The sequence below is a fragment of the Aspergillus melleus genome (assembly GCF_016097325.1).
Source record: "Aspergillus melleus strain CBS 546.65 chromosome Unknown contig4, whole genome shotgun sequence".
NCBI classification, from domain to species: Eukaryota; Fungi; Ascomycota; class Eurotiomycetes; order Eurotiales; family Aspergillaceae; genus Aspergillus; species Aspergillus melleus.
The window spans coordinates 3,906,650-3,923,366 of NW_025763373.1; the positions used below are offsets into that span (position 1 = coordinate 3,906,650).

General features: G+C 50.8%; 7 protein-coding genes across 8 annotated transcripts; 3 read left to right on the plus strand and 4 right to left on the minus strand.

The window, feature by feature from the left end:
- Nucleotides 1-629: 629 nt before the first annotated feature.
- On the minus strand, nucleotides 630-5,822 carry LDX57_008113 (putative SNF2 family helicase/ATPase; the record flags this gene model as incomplete). Its single annotated transcript, XM_046089839.1, has 1 exon — nucleotides 630-5,822. One exon carries the CDS (start codon nucleotides 5,820-5,822, stop codon nucleotides 630-632), a length of 5,193 nt encoding a protein of 1,730 aa, XP_045945811.1.
- Nucleotides 5,823-6,354: 532 nt separating this feature from the next.
- Nucleotides 6,355-8,257, plus strand: LDX57_008114. Of its 2 annotated transcripts, XM_046089840.1 has the most exons (2): nucleotides 6,355-6,795; nucleotides 6,908-8,257. In XM_046089840.1, the coding sequence occupies exons 1-2, from the start codon at nucleotides 6,494-6,496 to the stop codon at nucleotides 8,151-8,153; spliced, it is 1,548 nt and encodes a 515-aa protein (XP_045945812.1). In that variant the 5' UTR covers nucleotides 6,355-6,493; the 3' UTR covers nucleotides 8,154-8,257. The 2 variants fall into 2 exon arrangements, with proteins under 2 accessions (XP_045945812.1, XP_045945813.1); XM_046089841.1 differs by having other exon boundaries at nucleotides 6,355-8,257.
- A 4-nt stretch (nucleotides 8,258-8,261) lies between these two features.
- Nucleotides 8,262-9,539, minus strand: LDX57_008115 (uncharacterized protein; the record flags this gene model as incomplete). The annotated part of the gene is made up of 3 exons (XM_046089842.1): nucleotides 8,262-9,349; nucleotides 9,403-9,441; nucleotides 9,500-9,539. The coding sequence occupies 3 exons, from the start codon at nucleotides 9,537-9,539 to the stop codon at nucleotides 8,469-8,471; spliced, it is 960 nt and encodes a 319-aa protein (XP_045945814.1). The 3' UTR covers nucleotides 8,262-8,468.
- A 900-nt stretch (nucleotides 9,540-10,439) lies between these two features.
- On the minus strand, nucleotides 10,440-11,558 carry LDX57_008116 (uncharacterized protein; the record flags this gene model as incomplete). Its single annotated transcript, XM_046089843.1, has 2 exons — nucleotides 11,520-11,558; nucleotides 10,440-11,438 (listed from the first exon to the last, which is right to left on the minus strand). The coding sequence occupies exons 1-2, from the start codon at nucleotides 11,538-11,540 to the stop codon at nucleotides 10,440-10,442; spliced, it is 1,020 nt and encodes a 339-aa protein (XP_045945815.1). The 5' UTR covers nucleotides 11,541-11,558.
- Nucleotides 11,559-12,793: 1,235 nt separating this feature from the next.
- On the minus strand, nucleotides 12,794-14,007 carry LDX57_008117 (uncharacterized protein; the record flags this gene model as incomplete). Its single annotated transcript, XM_046089844.1, has 2 exons — nucleotides 12,794-13,076; nucleotides 13,127-14,007. 2 exons carry the CDS (start codon nucleotides 14,005-14,007, stop codon nucleotides 12,794-12,796), a joined length of 1,164 nt encoding a protein of 387 aa, XP_045945816.1.
- Nucleotides 14,008-15,201: 1,194 nt separating this feature from the next.
- LDX57_008118 (DUF167 domain-containing protein) lies at nucleotides 15,202-15,701 on the plus strand (the record flags this gene model as incomplete). The annotated part of the gene is made up of 2 exons (XM_046089845.1): nucleotides 15,202-15,441; nucleotides 15,543-15,701. The coding sequence occupies 2 exons, from the start codon at nucleotides 15,202-15,204 to the stop codon at nucleotides 15,699-15,701; spliced, it is 399 nt and encodes a 132-aa protein (XP_045945817.1).
- A 201-nt stretch (nucleotides 15,702-15,902) lies between these two features.
- On the plus strand, nucleotides 15,903-16,519 carry LDX57_008119 (uncharacterized protein; the record flags this gene model as incomplete). Its single annotated transcript, XM_046089846.1, has 2 exons — nucleotides 15,903-16,054; nucleotides 16,123-16,519. The coding sequence occupies 2 exons, from the start codon at nucleotides 15,903-15,905 to the stop codon at nucleotides 16,517-16,519; spliced, it is 549 nt and encodes a 182-aa protein (XP_045945818.1).
- Nucleotides 16,520-16,717: the final 198 nt, after the last annotated feature.

The window sequence follows — 16,717 nt, forward strand, 5'->3', positions numbered from 1 at the left end:
TTCCGTCTCTGGTCCGGCCATGGTGTTGACGTTCAACTGAAGGGAGTATTCATACGAGTCTTCCATGTAGTTAGGCAGATTTCTTCTCTTTTGGGATAGGAGGCAGCGAGGTATTCCGGGTCCTGCTTCTAGAATCTTCTTTTTGTTCAATCTCAAGATGGCGATGCTGCTGGTCAGGAATGCCAGATTACGTGAATCTATTCAACCTTTTACTACCGTTTCTAGCTTCTACTAAGGTGGACTGAAGATTTACTTAGCCTAGGTTTTACTTCAATCGATGTAGGAATTCGACTCGCTCCTCATTATGCATTCACGATCATTAGGTAAGATATGTATGTAGGATTGCCTGCATATGCATACTAAACGGGCCCCTAAGAATGACAGGGTACAAGAGAAAAGAAAACGTGATAAGAGAACTGGTCTGAACGAGATATCTACCGAAACGAGAGAACAAAGAAGCGAAAAATATGAAATAGAAAGAAAGCTGTCCGGGGGAATTTTAGCTGGGAGAAAAACAAAGACAAGCCCGCTCAATAACATGGATATGAGAAATATGAAATGTTAATACAGGAAAGGAAAAGGAAGATTGTACGAGTTCGATGTCAAAGAGATGCAAGCACCGCATGGTCTCACTCGTAAGTAATCATATCGGGCGCCAAAGGAGGAGGACCGTCGTTATGTGCATTGGAAGGGACAACAGGTGGAGCGGGCAGAGGCAACGGCTGCTGCTGCTGATATTGCGGCAGATACTGTCCCTGCTCATACTGCCCCTGCTCATGCTGCGGCTGCTGCTGTTGTGGTTGATATTGAACAAAGTTGGGGGGATTGAAAGGCGAATTGTAGGGGATGGATGCGGACGGCATGTTGGGTTGTATGTAAGGCATGGAATAACTCCCAGCTGCATCGGCTCTGGCCGCAGCCAGAGCTGCCCTTCGCCTTTGCTCCATTAAACTCTGGTATGCGGCGGGGTTGGTACGTCTGAGAGTCATGTCGCTGATTTCTTCCTGGACACGTTGTTCCTCCTCTAATGACAACTTGTCATTGTCATCTCTTTCGAGGGTCTTTGTCAGAGTAATCTTGCGGATCGGGTAAGTATCTTTATCGTTCAAGATTTTGTCTAGAACCTGAGGGTCTTTGCCGAGAAATTCGCTGGTATCGGTCTCGGGAACTGGCTTGGCTGGGAAAAGATAATTTTTCAAGGGCTTGGTCGCTGCACGGACAGGGTTTTTCTTATCAACAACGCGGAACGCAAGCTGCGTCTTGAACATTGCCCTGTTGTATATCAGTTCCTCAAAAGTGCCACCGGCGATGAAGCGGTATATGAAGACCGGCTTTTTCTGGCCAAGGCGATAAACACGACCAACGGCCTGCTGCTCCCACATCGGGCTGAATCCGAAATCAAATATCACAACACGGTTTGCGCCGGGAATGTTGAGACCTAATCCTCCCGCGCGTGTGGAGATTAAGTAGACATGTTCATCTGAGCTGTGATTGAACTTTTTGGTTGCATCTTGGCGGCTTTGAATGGGTGTCTGTCCATCTAGGCGACGGTATTTTCGTCCGGCCATCTTCAACATGCGCTCGATGTAATCGAGCGTTGGTATGCTTTGGGAGAAGATAAGTAACTTGTCGCCAGCGTTGATTGACTCGGTGATTATCCTGTCCAAGATCTGCGCCCGATATGATAGCTCCAGAGCGTTCATGTCCGAAACGGCAGCAAACAGCATCTTTTGTTTAGACATCAGGTTGTCTGCGTCAGGAAGGGGAGCTTCAGGGATTTGTTCAGCTTCCGGAGATCCTTCGGGCTCCTCTAATTTCTTATCTGGCTTTTGAGCATCACCGGCCCGGTCAAGTAGCCTTTGTCTGAAGCATGCCGGGTGGTTGTTGCACAAACTCAAGACTGCAAGCCAAGACCAAAGTTTCGTGCTTTGAACGCACTCATCTGCCCTCCCCGCAAGAGTGCTCACGACATACAGATCATATGCAGCCTTCTGGAGTGGAGTCAGAGGAATGGTAAGGACAAATTCCGTTTTTGGGGGCAGACTTCCTTCGAGAACAGTGATATCTGCGCGATTGAGTTTGGGTTCAAGATTGTTGTTGAGGGCCTTGAGTTTGATGAGGGATTTTCGTCTCTCCCAGCGAGTGCTATCTGCGTAGAGGCCTTCTTCTATAGGCTCCACAAAGTTGGCTTTGAACTCCAGGAATTCGCCCAGATAGCCCTCTGCAATCCAGTTAACCATGGTATAATAATCAACCAGATTGTTGGCCAAAGGGGAGCCAGTCAGCGCGATGCGCCTTTTGGTGCGGAATTGCGTGGTAGCTTGGGCGATTCCCGTATTCGCATTTTTCATCTTATGGGCTTCGTCGGCGACAACAATATTGGGGCCTTCCAAGAGCATTGTCCGGACTTTATGGTGAAGCTCATCGGGTATAGCTGGCTTATCCCTCTTAGCAGACTTTTTGTTCATAACCCAAGACCGAAAGAGCTCATAACCCATTATAAGTACTCCGCCCTCGGCATCCCAGTCTACCAAAGTCTGCAGCCTCTCCTGAGATGCACTCGAACTCGTGACCTTTCTCACCGGTCCGATGGGCGAATTTGGAGGACACCACATTATAAACTCCTCGTACCAATTTTCAATCAACGTGACTGGGGAGAGAACGAGGGTTTTTGACTCCCTCAGATCAGGAGGAACTTGTTCACGAACGTTGGGGTCATTTGAAGACGCGGTTGCAGAAATGGTTGCCAGAAGAGATATGACTTGCATCGTTTTCCCCAGACCCATGGTGTGTGCCAGCAGACAGCCTTGCCCCTTCTCATCCCCCAACAGCTCCCGCCACATGAATTGCATACCACTTAGTTGATGAGGCATGACACGACTGCCAATGTGCGGATCCAGGTAGATGATGGGTTCTCTAAAGCTGACGGCTTGGTGTGCCGGGTCGTTATTGCTTACGCCCATGCTTTCCATCTTTTGCTCAACTTTCCTTCTTTGCTCCTCGTTGAGCTGAACCCGCATCTGTGCGCTTTGCTGGTTCAATTTGGTGGTCTGGCTTTCCTTGATCTCCCTTTTTCTCTTCTTGTGTGGTGTCGCCGTTTGATTTGGATGTCGCTGCTCGAAACGATCGACTGCGCTTATATGTTTCATTGAATGCTGAAATTCACGGGCATCTCCGGGAAAGGTGGGTGAATGCCGCCGTGGGGACCAAGGAATCTGGACAAGACGCCGGCAAAGTTCCTCGAAAAACTGGGAAAACCCTTGATGAAGATCTTCCTGTGTGTCTTCTACAAGATTTTTTGGGATGCCTTTTTTCCGCTGAAGATGAGTACAGTTTACCCAAGATATGTAAAGCGATGCAGTTCGCATAATAATCTTGCTTTCAGATTCGTCCATATGAGGCATGCATTCTTGGCTCTCCAGAAATCTTTTCAGAGCGATCGAGATGTTTTTTCTCAGCTTTGCTTGGTTGGTTTTTGGGATGGTCGAGACCAAGTTCTCTCTTTCCCCGTCAGGCAAACTGCTTAGTAATTTTATAAGTAGTCTGACACGGTCTTTGCGCTCTTCAAGAAAGTCCCACGGCATCTGTTTGATCCCTTTAATATCGTTTAAGGTAGGCAGAGGCGGTGACGCCCTGCTCTTGAGGTCTCTCGGCGGGCCGCCGACTGCCTTGACGGGTATTTCAACTCTTAGGCTTGGACCGAGTGCAGGCTCCGGGGAAATCGAAGGGCTCGGTCTAGTAGTGACGAAAGGGTCCTCAAGGGGTTTTGAGACCACTGGTTGAACGGGGTTCAAGGGGGGTGTTTCGATCTTGAAGTCCTCGGGAGGAGGCGACTCTGCTGTTAGATCAATGTACGAAGTCGTTATATCGCGTTTTGGGCTAGGGAGAGGAGAACTGGATTCGCGAAAAGGAAGTCTTCTGAGTTTCCTGGAGTTTCGACGGATCCCCGAAGGGCTAATGATATCGTCGTCACTGTCCGATGTCGAGGGTGTAGTCATTGGCATGTCGCCTTCACGAGAAGCCTCGTCCACGGCAGATGTGTCATCAATGAACTCGTACGGATTGTCGTCGGTCAAGTAGTCGGAGTCGGACTGAAGAGATTCCTCGTCCTCAAGATTTCGTCGCGGTTTAAAAACATATGGGCGCCGAGGGGGGGGAGATGCCTTTGGGGGGCAATTTTCCTGTTCAAGAATCGACGCGCGCCATTTGCTCTTTTCTATATCCATCACTGTCTGTTCCATGCTTTGGCATTGGTCTATTAGCTCGGCCCGTGCAGAATACGTGCTATCACAGATGTGCTCCTGCAACTTCTCCAAGCGCTTTTGCAGAATGATTGTCTCTTGATTTAGCACCTTGATTCTCTGGTTGGTGCTTTTGGTTCTCCTTGCTGTTAACCATAATTTCTGGGCTTTTGCTTGTTCCTTCTGTTGGCCATTCTGGTGCCACTTTGCTTTGTAGTCAGAAATGCAATCCGCAATGATGCTGCGCATTTCATTTTCTGTCATTTTATGCGGTACTGCTTCTTGCTGCTCGTCTTTCATTTCCTGCAATGTCGCTTCATCGTATTCACCCTCGGATCCTGAGTCACCATACAGAGGTAAAGTGTCTTGGTCATCCTCTTGAGGCGGGTATCTCTGGAGGAGACTTGCGTAGGGACCATGACGGTCCGCATCGTCCGTCGAGTCACTGTGAGACCCAGGCTGCAAAGTACTGAACTGGGGCCAATTTTGCATTGATTCCTTACTCACAGTAACATTTTCCTTATCAGATGTATACAAGGTAAAAAGCTTTGGGTTGCCTGCATTAACCATTTTGCTGCTGTAAGGTACCATGGCCCATTTAGTGAAGTGATTGTCGCTTCCGTCTGAGGTGAGCTTGATTGGCTGTTGCTTATAGAAATAGCTTAGGCTTTTGTTCACAAAATGGCGCTTTGCCGTTGGAACTTCTGAGCCTAGCATCGTGAATGATCGATCATTGTCATCCAAGTTAGGTGAATAGAAAACGTCAGAATGTGAGATACGTTCTGGTCCCATGTACCACACCTTGCCGTGCTGGGCCCCCGCGGTCTTGGAAATCTGCTTATGATCCTGAACCTTAGCCGAAGATGGAGGTTCTAGCTTGAGCCGCTTTTTGCCTGAGCTATCGATGGTGATGTGCCCACGTGATTGAGCGGGCAAGTCGGGATTAGAGGCCTCGCTGCGTCTTGCCAGACTCAAATCCGGCTCAACGGCAGGAGTCTGGCGCGATTCCGGCACGGTATCAGGCGTGGGTTCTGGTCGCATAGTGACTTGGTTTTTGGCTGGTGAGTTGGTCAAAGCTGCCTCGCGGCTATGAGGCTTGATGAGGGCGGAAGGTGTCATCGCCATACTGTGAGCTCGCGAGTCCCCACGGTTCGGAGTGATACTACCAGGAGTATGACCAGTCTCGGAGTGCACAGTAGAAGGCAAACGAGGAGCCACTCCCATAGGAGAAAACGGCGTTGAGGACGGGTCATTCTGCCGGTCTTCAAGAGAATGAGGGTGCCCCATGCTGCCCTTATATTTGAGGGAGTTATCTTGCAAATAGCGAATGGCTCTGAGCATAGAACTCAAGTGGCCGAGGGTCTTCAGACCCAAGTCCTCTCGTAGTTCTGTTTTATGTACATCGTGCAAAAGCACCTCACCCGTCACGAAATTATCACGTAGAGCGGTTTCGAAGGAAGCGGGATCAGGCCTAGGGCCACCGGTTGCCGACCGAGACCATGGTTGGTCGGGATTGTGACAGAGGAATCTGACTACTTCATCGACTGTCCAGTCTAGAGGATCGGAGGTAACAACCTGCATGTTGTCTAATCGGACATTAGATCGGGAACTTTCCCTCAGACTGGAGAATCTGCTAGCGCGTATAGAAGGAAAGCTCACTGTGCGATCATGGAGGTCTCAAATCGATCTGACAGCGCCCTGCGATTAGTTTGAATGGATCAAATGTGAACTAAATGAGAGCAAGCTTCGAGATTCTTGTTGCACACTACATCTAGATGAGAACGAGCTCTGAAGAGGACGCGTAGTAGACCCGAAAAGCAAGAGTGAGGTCAAGTTCAGGTAGATTCCAAAGTCCGATGTGCGGGATACTGGATCGGGATAGAGATCCAAGTGAGAGGTGGCAAGCTAAGCAGATGTCGGGGACACCCTCGAAGTCCCGGGTCTTCCTGTGACAATCACGGTGCGCGCGACGCCAGCTGCAACGCGTCCGGAAAGCAGAGGAGATGGAGAAAAGTTGGGGAAGAAGCAAAGCAAACGCAGCGATTCCGCTGTCAAACGCCGGATTTCTGCCGCCGAGCGAGAAGCGGTGGATAAGGCGGTGGACACAGAGGGCGGCCGATAATCGTTGACCCCTCCATTATTAATCGCCGATATGAACGGAAGTCCGATGGAATTAATCGATCGAGAATGTCGCTTCTGCTTCTCTCTGGCCCCCTCCGCCTCCCCTCCCAGTCTCCGTACGACATTCAATCATGGGTGACTCGATCTACGCCAATTACCCTCCTCTCTTGGACTCCGCCCAGAGGGAGTTCTTGGTAACCACCATTAAGGACTGGACCACGCAGAATGGCCTCATGGTTCGCCCGGCGCCCACTTTCGTATCGAAGGAGGTCAATCCCCATGGAGTTCTTGCGACCAATGCTCCTGTCACCCTATTCCCAAGTCCCTTCCCCAGAGCTTGCTTCGACGAGGCTAGGGCCTTGCAGACCGTTTACAACCACCTCTATGCCATGATAACGTGTAACGAGGAGTGGCTGGGCAAGATCATGGAAGAGTAAGAGACCATTCCGAAACTACGTCGTTTGTTTTTATTGTGTGGCTTAGCTAGAACGAGTCATAGCGAGAGTGCCGAGATGTCATGACTAAACACTTCTTTTGACCTGTAGTCTTATTGATGTGGACGACTTTGTTTCGCATTTGTGGAAGACGCATCTGGCAGTCAAGAAGGAGGGGTATGTTCAAACGTTGTCGCTCGGCCTTTTCCGCTCGGATTACATGGCGCATACTCCGTCCAGCTCGGTTGCACCCTCCTTGAAGCAGGTGGAGTTCAACACCATTTCGGCCTCCTTTGGTGGTTTATCGTCTCTCGTGACCCAGCTGCACACCGAGCTCTTGGATTCCCCTCCGGGTTACCCAATCGCATACCCGTCTCACAGATTGTTGAAGTCCAATAAGCCCCCTGAGAATACGGCGGTCGAGACGCTCTCTGCGGGATTGGCAGCTGCACATGCCGCCTACGGGGCGTCCAAATGCAGGCCGGCTCTCCCGACTTGCATTCTATTTGTGGTCCAGGAGGGCGAGAGGAATACATTCGATCAATTGGCACTTCTGAGACGGATCACCAAATACCACAAAATCCCGGTGTTCCGTCTGCTGAGTTCGGAAATTCTGGACCACACGACCATCCCTAGCTCCAACCCCTCGCGCCCTCTGATCTATCGCCCCCCTCACGCGTCGAGCCATTTCGAAGTCACAACGGTATATCTCCGATGCTTCTACGCTCCAAGTGATTATACAAGCGAGCGGGATTGGGACGCTCGCCTTCAGTTGGAACGGTCTGCTGCGATCAAGTGCCCCACCGTCTTGAATCAGTTGTCGGGTTGTAAGATTGTTCAGCAGGTACTTGCGGAGACCACCGGACCCGACCATCTGGCAAGCTTCCTCGCCGAAGTGGATCAGTCCGTCATCGCAAGACTACGGGCGACTTTTGCTCCTCAGTATGACCTTTCTTCTACGGGGCGTGGTCGGGACCTTGCCCTCAACCCTGAGACGGCCGCCAACCACGTTCTCAAGCCGCAGCGCGAAGGCGGCGGCAATAATGTCTACAAGACTGCTATCCCTGAATTCTTGCGTTCGATCCCCGAGACTGACTGGAAGCGCTGGATTCTGATGGAGCTGATCCATCCCCCCGCCGAGGCCAAGAATGTGGCCCTGCGAAGCGATGGAGAGGTGATCCGTGGCGACGTCATTGGGGAGTTGGGCGTTTACGGAACCATCCTGTGGGATCAGGCCCGGGGCACCGTCCTCCACAACGAGCAAGGCGGGTGGCTCATGCGAACCAAGGCCAAGGACGTCAACGAGGGAGGTGTTGCCACGGGATTCTCCAGTTTAGACAGTATTTTGCTTTTCTAGATTGCCATCATAGTAGAATGATCTCTTTAGTCTTAGTACGCGAGCCTACGAGTGAAAACTGACGACGAATAATCAATATTAATTTGAATCAAATTGTTACTTGGAAAACAAAGCTTTGCCAAAACAGAACCAAAGACCCGAAACTGATAGAAAGCCGGTCTAGGCTGACTGAAGAAGTACACCCAGGCCACAGTGAACAGTAGCGTGCGAACTAGTAGCCGGCGCGATGGAATCATAGTACCTCCACTTAAGCAAACTAAGCTCTGGGGAATACCCTAATCATGACCAGGGGCAACCCTGGTCTCCCAACGGAGTTTACTCGGGGTCTTCGTAATCCGCTTCCTCCTGGGAGGATACATCACCAACTGATTCCTCAGATGACTCCTCCTCAGCAGCCTCACCCTCGTCCTGATCGTCAATGATTCTAGCACTAAGGCGCCTCGGTCTTTCTTGATATTGCTTCCAAGCGACGGGGATATCCTCAGCAGGAAGACGCCGCCAAGAGTCCAAACCCTGTTCCCGTGCTCTCTCAGAGACTTCAAAGAACGTGTCCATCGCCGTCCTGGTCCTGTCGGAGGGGACATGAGTGCCATCGTCCCCGACAAACGTGTCCAGAGGATAGTATACGTCTTCCACAGGGTCTAAGGCGAGAGACTTGGATCGCAGACGAAAGGGGACCGGGTGCCCGGCTCCTTCAACGAACCTATATTCAACCTCCATGGTCGTGTTCATATGGACCTGATCATAGGTCCAACACTCCATGCGTTCCAGGTCAATGCGAGCAACGCGGCTGGTCCTGCCCCGACGGGCGGCCCAGCAGGAAAGACCCAGAGGACCACGGACTTCTCTCTCGCGGCGCATGTTCAGGGCATTCTCGGTGGGCTGTTGGTCCCGGGGAGCGGTCATGCGTGCCTTGATGTCGCGATACGTCAGGCGGGCGTCGGTACGCATCCAGTACTCGATCAGCCATGTGGGTGGGTTTGACGCTATATAACGAGGCAGGAAAGAGAAGTCGCGAATGGAAGCTCCCTCCTGGTCTTGTACGATCGCTCCATCCTCTTCCAGCTCTGTTACAATGCCATCTTCTCGGTTTTGCGGGGGATCAAGACGAAAAAGGAGAGGTGGGAGATAGCCCTCCGAGAATCCAGAATGATAAGGATGGTAACAGGTGTGAGTCTCGTCTGGGGGACTGGTGTCTAGACAGGTTGTTAGAAAGGCGCTTCGGAGCTCTAGAGGATGGGAATCTCACGGTGGCAAGAATAGTTGGAAGGGCTGTTTGAACCAGAGGCTGCTAAATGTCACATCAGTTATCCACACGCTATCAACTATGAATGGCGGACACTCACAGGGAGAAGAATGTTCTGGAGAAGAGCTAGAATCAGACATGGACAAGATAGATGTATGGATAGTGTGGTAAACTAGGTGGAGGGGCGAAGGAGGATAAGAAGGGGACTGCAAAGGACGAGAGAGTGGAATTTACCAACAAATGAGACCCTCCGGAAAGAAACAAGTAGGGAGCCGCAGTCTTTACCGATGAATGGATTGCTGCCTTCTTTAATAAGTCGCTAGCAACAGGCAGCCAGCAGTTCAGAAACAGAGCTCCGTGAATACTCGCGCTGTGAATACTTACGTTTGCTAGGCACCTTGCCTTGGTAATTCACCCACAGTCATGAAGCCTTTGTTAGATTGCGATTTACCTATAATACCCGATAAGGCATTACGGCTCATGGGTTATGGCACAGTGCAGTGCTTACAGATATAGTACCCAACTAGGGAATAAGTTGTTGCAAACCTTCAGGCGTGTCCACTTCCAGACCTGATTTGTGTTCTTCTCTTCAATATTGACTCTATCCTCTACAATTCCCTTAAAATCTCTTTTGTTTGTTTAGGGTGCTCAGGGGGCAGTGCTCAATGGTGAATAATAGGCGCCAGTGTGAAGTCATGGCAGCCAAGTTCATCAGGATTTCACTTTCATCACTACTCCATTACCTGAATGGCGACCCGTTTCCGACATTCACTATTCATCTACCTCTGTACATATTCCAAGTGGTGAGGCTTCGGCAGTCTCGGTTATCTTTATATAGCCATCGCAATTTATAAGAGTGAATTCGGGGTAATTACAATTCCATGCATTCATATCGTATATCTCTCCGTCTATGCCACCCTAGATGGAAGAGATGATCAACAGAACAAAGCAGAGATTGAAGGTTCAATCAAAATCGTCAAGTCATGCATACATCGCATCAGATGTGTTATCAACAAGATTGTCCCATCATTGAGTCTCATTCAGACGTTCGGATCAGAAGCTTCGCACATATACGGCAGTTGAAAGAGGTACCCTTCGCCCCTGAAACATCTCTTCAGCATTTGGTCGATGAATATTCCACGAATGCTCTCCGGAAGTGCAGTTTCCGGCCATGGCTCTCGCTCCTGTGGAAAGCACCCAAAAGAAGGGGGAGGCATCGGGTCTCTTGCACGAGCTCTCTTCACCTGGGTTGAAATAGACGCCTTGCGGGCATCTTCCTTTGACTCCTCCAAGCTGTTGCCTTCTTCTGAAGTGCTTGATCGCCCCTCAATTATTTCACGTCGCTTGTACTCAGTGGGGAGGGCAATTCTACCCCCAGCCTCTCCAAGCACGGGGTTAATGAGGCCAGGCGTGATGCCCCGGGTTGAATTGAGCGAGGGGTCGATATCATTCGCCAACAGATCTTTCATCAACTCGGCCTCGAACTCTTGACTCTTTCTGTTTCCAGAATCCCAAGCCAACATTCTCATGTGCTGGCGAAACCGGCCATTGCGCTGCTGCAAGGTATTCTCCGAGACTCTGAAATCCTTGTGCATTCTGTCCTTGATATTCCTCAGCTGGATACGTCTATCGAGACGCATCCAGGCTTCGACGCGGAATTCCTCGACGTTGGATGCAATATTGTCGGGAAGCACGGGAAGGTCCCGCAGGTACTCGCCGTGGATTTGGTAGGTCAGGAGAGACGGCTCGGGTCCTTTCTTTCTCTTCTCGGTGGGCTTCAGTTGATATAGGACTTCTGGAAGGTTGTTCCATGACCAATGCTCCTGGTCAGGACGATACGAGGTGAAGTTGAGGGGATCATTCGCCCTAGGACTATCCTGTCGTGGTACTGCTTGAGTGTTAGTATCCTGCTGACCTCTTGAGTGTGGCGCCAGCTCACCCTTTTTGAGCGGCGTGACTTTTGTCTTTTTGCCCACACCCGGGGATTTGATGGGCTTCAGGATCATTGTTGTGTCGTTTGATCTGGCCATCTTGGGCTTCTGCATTATGATCTTCAGCTTCATGCAACCCTGTCTGTGTGTTCGCGTATGCGAAATGTTTTTATAGCGAGACACTCTTACCTGAGGCTGCAGGGGGGACATGCCTCTTGGATTCGAAACGGGACGCAACTATTCGTGCTTCAACATGGATATCAATGGAAAAGCTCTGCAAGCTCGAACAAAGTCGATAAACACCAACGGAACTGCAATTGTGTATTAAGAGAAGCAAGAGCGATGCATCTAAAGAAATGCAGTAAGAGAAGGAACCCAGATTCCCCAGAAGAGAGAGACCGACATGCGAAGGGGAAAGAGCCAGCCTGGACCACAACAGCGTCTATTCTTCCTTTCTGCCAGCCCAGTACAATACGGGGGGCTGGTAATAACACAGGAACTAGGGCTATGAGAACTAAACAAGAGATCTCGCGAGAATTCACTTGTCCTGGCAGCTCGGAACATCGACTGTGCCTCCACGGTCGAGCTCGTCGCCACCTAATTCAGCCATGACAGCCGTTCAAAACTCTTTGTCAATCTTGATTATTCTCCCAGGTTCCCTCTTTAGAATGAACCCCATATCGAATACTTTATCTGCCGTGGTCGAGCTGTCTGCGCTGCCGTTCCCTTCGGGACCTGTTCCTGCAGCACGAGTGTCATGTCTACCCCGGATCTGCCAGACCCACTTTGGTCGATCGCACTAGCAGCTTCGACCCAGAACCCACGTGTTGGCTGTCGGGGAATTGGCGGCCGCATCTAAGGAGGCTGGGAAGGTCTTGACTGATGGTTCCAGTCACAGCAGACATTACTGCTTTAAGGGCCCTCCAGAAGAGGCTGGGTGGAGGTCGGCGATTGTGGTATGTCGATTTCTAGGCTTGTTCGGGTAGTGTCCTGATGTATGACTGGAACCGGAAAAATGCAAGGAATATTGGATAAATGAAGGACTCTAGATGATGAAGACTTTTCGAAGGTTCTTTTACTCGCTTTGAGGAGGACGATAGGATACAAACAAGTTTCGTTTGTAGGCAAGATGACATTTGATAACGGCAAGCTCCATATTATCTGTATCAAAGAGCTGCCTAGGGTATTGCTGTACATATGTAAAGCCCCTGCCTTGAATACACAAGAAAATCACAAAAACTTTGAGCTCAAGTAGGTGCACATACAAGACAAAACTCCCTGGATCCACCAGTAGAAAGTGAACAGAATGCAAAACAGATAATTCCCAAACAAAGAACCCATCGGATGCCTAGAATCTGCCTGCTGTCTCCAAGGTACAGTCTGACGTCATTCACTAAATCGAACGGTCGTCAATCCAGGGTCAATCCAGAAAACAGGATCCAAGAGCCAGATCAAAAGACATCTCAAGATTGCACCCAAGCTCCTACGCCGCGGTTCTGGGGGAAATCCATGTCATCGCAATAGCGGCCATTCAAGAAATCCATGAACCCAAGCTTTTTGTATTCCAAGTACTCTTCGAGAGTCATCTCAAGCTCTGGTTCAGGTTCGACCGGTGCTGGGAAGGAACGAGCCGGGGGTCCCTCGTGGGATGCCAGTTCAATCGGGACACCATGATATGCAGGGAAAGGCGGGATGTCCTCATGGTAGGTTCTCTTGTTTCTTACTCGCGGGGTCGGGCTGAAAACACTAGGATGTTGGAATTAGCTTCGCACAGAAGCGGAGCCTACGACACTTACTCGTCAGGATCCAAGGCCATCTTTCTTTTGCGGTCGCTGCCAGGGGTGCGATGCTGGGGCACAAGTGCCATGGAGGATCCGCCGTCGGACTGGTCTACCGCACGAAACTTAGCCTTGGGAGGAGTCTCATACAAGATCTTGAGGTCTCGTCGATGATGCAGTGCCCTAATATAGCCGTTCATGGGAGTCCGGCGGGCCTGGATGTCTGTCGCGTCGTCGCGATCTTTGATAGAAGACATATACTGACCTGGGTACTGGGGCATCACGGCTGCGTTCGGCTGCATGAGGGGCCCTGAAGGACCAGACATGGGGTTCATTGCCTCAGGGTCAGGGATGTTGCGAATGCGAGTAGCTGGAGGTGGTGGTGGAGGCAAGGGGATGCGGCCACCAGATTCGCCTTCAGCTGGCATGATCAGACCAGGAGTCAAGCCTCTGGTGGAGTTCATCTTGGGGTCACGTCCGATGCCCATCACCATACGGCCGACTTCATTCATAGACTTCTGGTTTCCCCAGAGAGCAATGTGGAAGGCCTCGCGGAACAGGCGGCGCCGGTATTCGACATCGTTCTCAGTCATGTTGACGCGAAAGAGAGGGTTGACGCGGTCCATGATATCTGCCGGAGTCACCCGGCGATCCAGGCGCATCCAGGCTTCCAGACGCCAGCCTTCAACTTGAGAGGAGATACGAGTTGGGAGGACGGGGAGGTTACGAAGCATCTTACCGAAGATGGGGCCGATGTTGTTGTAGACGCGACGTCTGCTTTTGAGGTGTTCGGTTCCTGGACGCAAGACATACAGAATGTCGGGCAGGTTGGTTATGCTCCAGTTCTCTTGCTCGGAATTAGGGGCAGTTGTGTCGTCGGTATCAAGTCGGTTGACCATGATGGAACCTGACTGATCGATTGCAGCAGCCTCAGAGGAAACAGGGTGCCCGGATAGCATAGGAGGCTTGGGTAGGATGTATCTGAGGGGCTACAAAATGGCAGAGTAAGCACTGTGCACAGAAACGCAGTTAGGTTTGCTGGCTGACGACTTACATATTTCAGAAATCGGGGCCTTCCTGGGGTATGCTTCTGTGGCCTAGGCCTAACTCTGGCTCTGGCTTTTGCTCTGGAAGATTCCTGGCTCCGTCTTTGCGTATTTAATGTATTGGTATTGGCTGGTGCAGATTTGAGGAGAGGGGTGGCATCGCCAACTTTCGGCTCAGAGGTCATGATTTGAGGGTCCGGACTCAGATCCGCGCAGTGATGACAACAAGCACTCTGGGCAGTCAAGCTGCTTGCATTCCGGCACCTTCACAACAAACGAACTTCACCCAGATTGATTGAACCCCTAGGTATGCTCATGTGCCAGGCGTTTTCAATGATAGAGACAATCTGGTAAACCTTAAAGAACAAAGGATGAAGTGATTTGCCGGTCTATGACTGCAAGGCACAAACAGAAGTGTTTACCGGACAAAAAGTGTTGGGGGAAGAGAGGGAGCAAAGTACTGGTGCTTGCTCTGCCTTGTTGATGTTTTCTTGCACTTGCAAGTGAAAACCTGGCTGGTTGCTACGAAGACAACAACACAACAATGCCCCAGTCCACTTCTTCTTTTCTGAAAGAATATTCCTCTCCGGCTCACTCTCTTGAAATTTTCTATGACTTTCTTATCTAACTCCAGCATAGCAGAAATCCCTTCACTAGGTATACCTTATTCTCTATCTATACCAAAGGCCTGGCACGGGCAATTGTACAGTAAATTGTGAAAGTGCATTATCAGCATTTAACGTCTTCTGGTCAACCTAATGCAGGCTCATGCTACAGATACAGGTCCACTCACTCAGCGCCTTCAGCTACTAACAGAGAGCATGTACCTATACGGGAGTCTGTTTATCTTCTCGGCATCCCGAAAATATATAGTTCGATCTCGGGAGCCAAGACTTCGGTCCGGGGCTGACAGCTGCCAATTTACACTTCCACTGACCTCGCCATCCTTTACTGTATATCATCCTATGCATCATTGGTGCTTATCACATTAATAAATGAATTGCTCGATCGCGAGTTGAGAACTCAATCTTGCAAGCCACAACCATCATGTCCGGACCCTCGTTCCCCCTCCTGCGTCTCGTCCAAAATGTCACCACCAAATCTCGCAACAGCAGTCAACGTATTCCGCTGAGGTACAGCCTGCACATCTCCTGTCATGTCAAGCCAAATGCATCTGGCAATCGAGAGGGCATTACTGCAATAGGAGCAGAACGGGTTGATGTCTGCGTGGCTGCGGTGCCGAGGAATGGCGAAGCAAACACGGCCGTGTCGCGCGTTTTGGCGCAGGTATGTTGCTCAGTCCACTTCAAAGTGATGAATACGAACTGAAGGGAACTCTACTCTTGAATGCATCATCGATTCAACTTCACTAATCATCGCCAAATCAGGTCTTCCAAGTCCCCAAGTCCAGCGTGGAGGTCACCCGCGGGCTGAAATCGCGTGACAAAACAGTCAGCATTTCGGACCTGGACATTGGAAGCGAAGGCGAAGATGGATTCCTGCAGAAAGCACGAAAAAAGCTTGAAGAAGCTATTTTACAGAAATAACGCCGGGAAATTCAGTTTTGTGGTTGTCCAAGAACCGCACCAGGGCCTCATCCACAACCCGTACGGTAATCGCAAAACACGCCGTGACATCACGGGAATTCCTCCGACATTTTTTTCCGGCGCAAACCATCCGTCTCTACCAAGTCATCTACCCAATTTTCCATTCTCGCATTGCGATCACATCCATCAATCTACCACAAAATGTCCCCAAGCATATCCTCAGAACCGACATCCGTCAAACGGAAAGCCCCCGATGCCGATGTCTCCTCCACAGCCAAACCATCCTCCTCATCATCACCCGTCACTAGCTTCACATCGCGGAATCCCCCATGGACATATTTCAAACTCCAACTGTACATACTCCTACCCTGCCCAACTAAATTTTAACCAACCGTGATTAACTAACACCCAAAAAATCCAGAATCCACCAACCCGGCACCTCCCCTTCCGTCCAATCCGCACCCCTCGACCCCCTCACAGCACGCACCTATCTCACCTCCGCCCTGACCCAATTCCTCGGCCTAACCGGCTCCACGATATCCATCGACATCCTCAAAACCACGCCGACAACCACGTCCGAGACGCCCCAGACACAATCATCTCCCCCCACCTCCACTCCCGCTACCATCCCCAAAATAGCCTGGATCCGCGTCCCCAGCGCCGACGCCCCCGCCGTGACAGCGGCGCTGAGTTCCTGGATCGGAGGAAACGCCGGCGGAGGGGTCGTCGGCAGCGTGGCGTGGCGGGTGTGCGCGAAGGGGAATTATCTAGGCGCGTTGGTGAATGGGAATGGTGGAAATTTGTTTGTTCCTGAGTAGTCCCTCCTTCTCTCTCTCCGGTAGATGGGGACTCACTAGAGGAAAAGGGCAATAAGTTTTTATGATTATTGGATGGGGTCATAGGGATGGGATTACAGGGATGAGATGGTCATCGAGACTACGGGTATTCCTGCCATTAGGTATGGGAGTTGGATCATCAAGTGGCCCTGGTCTTGATGCGCGTGTGAGCGCGCATAA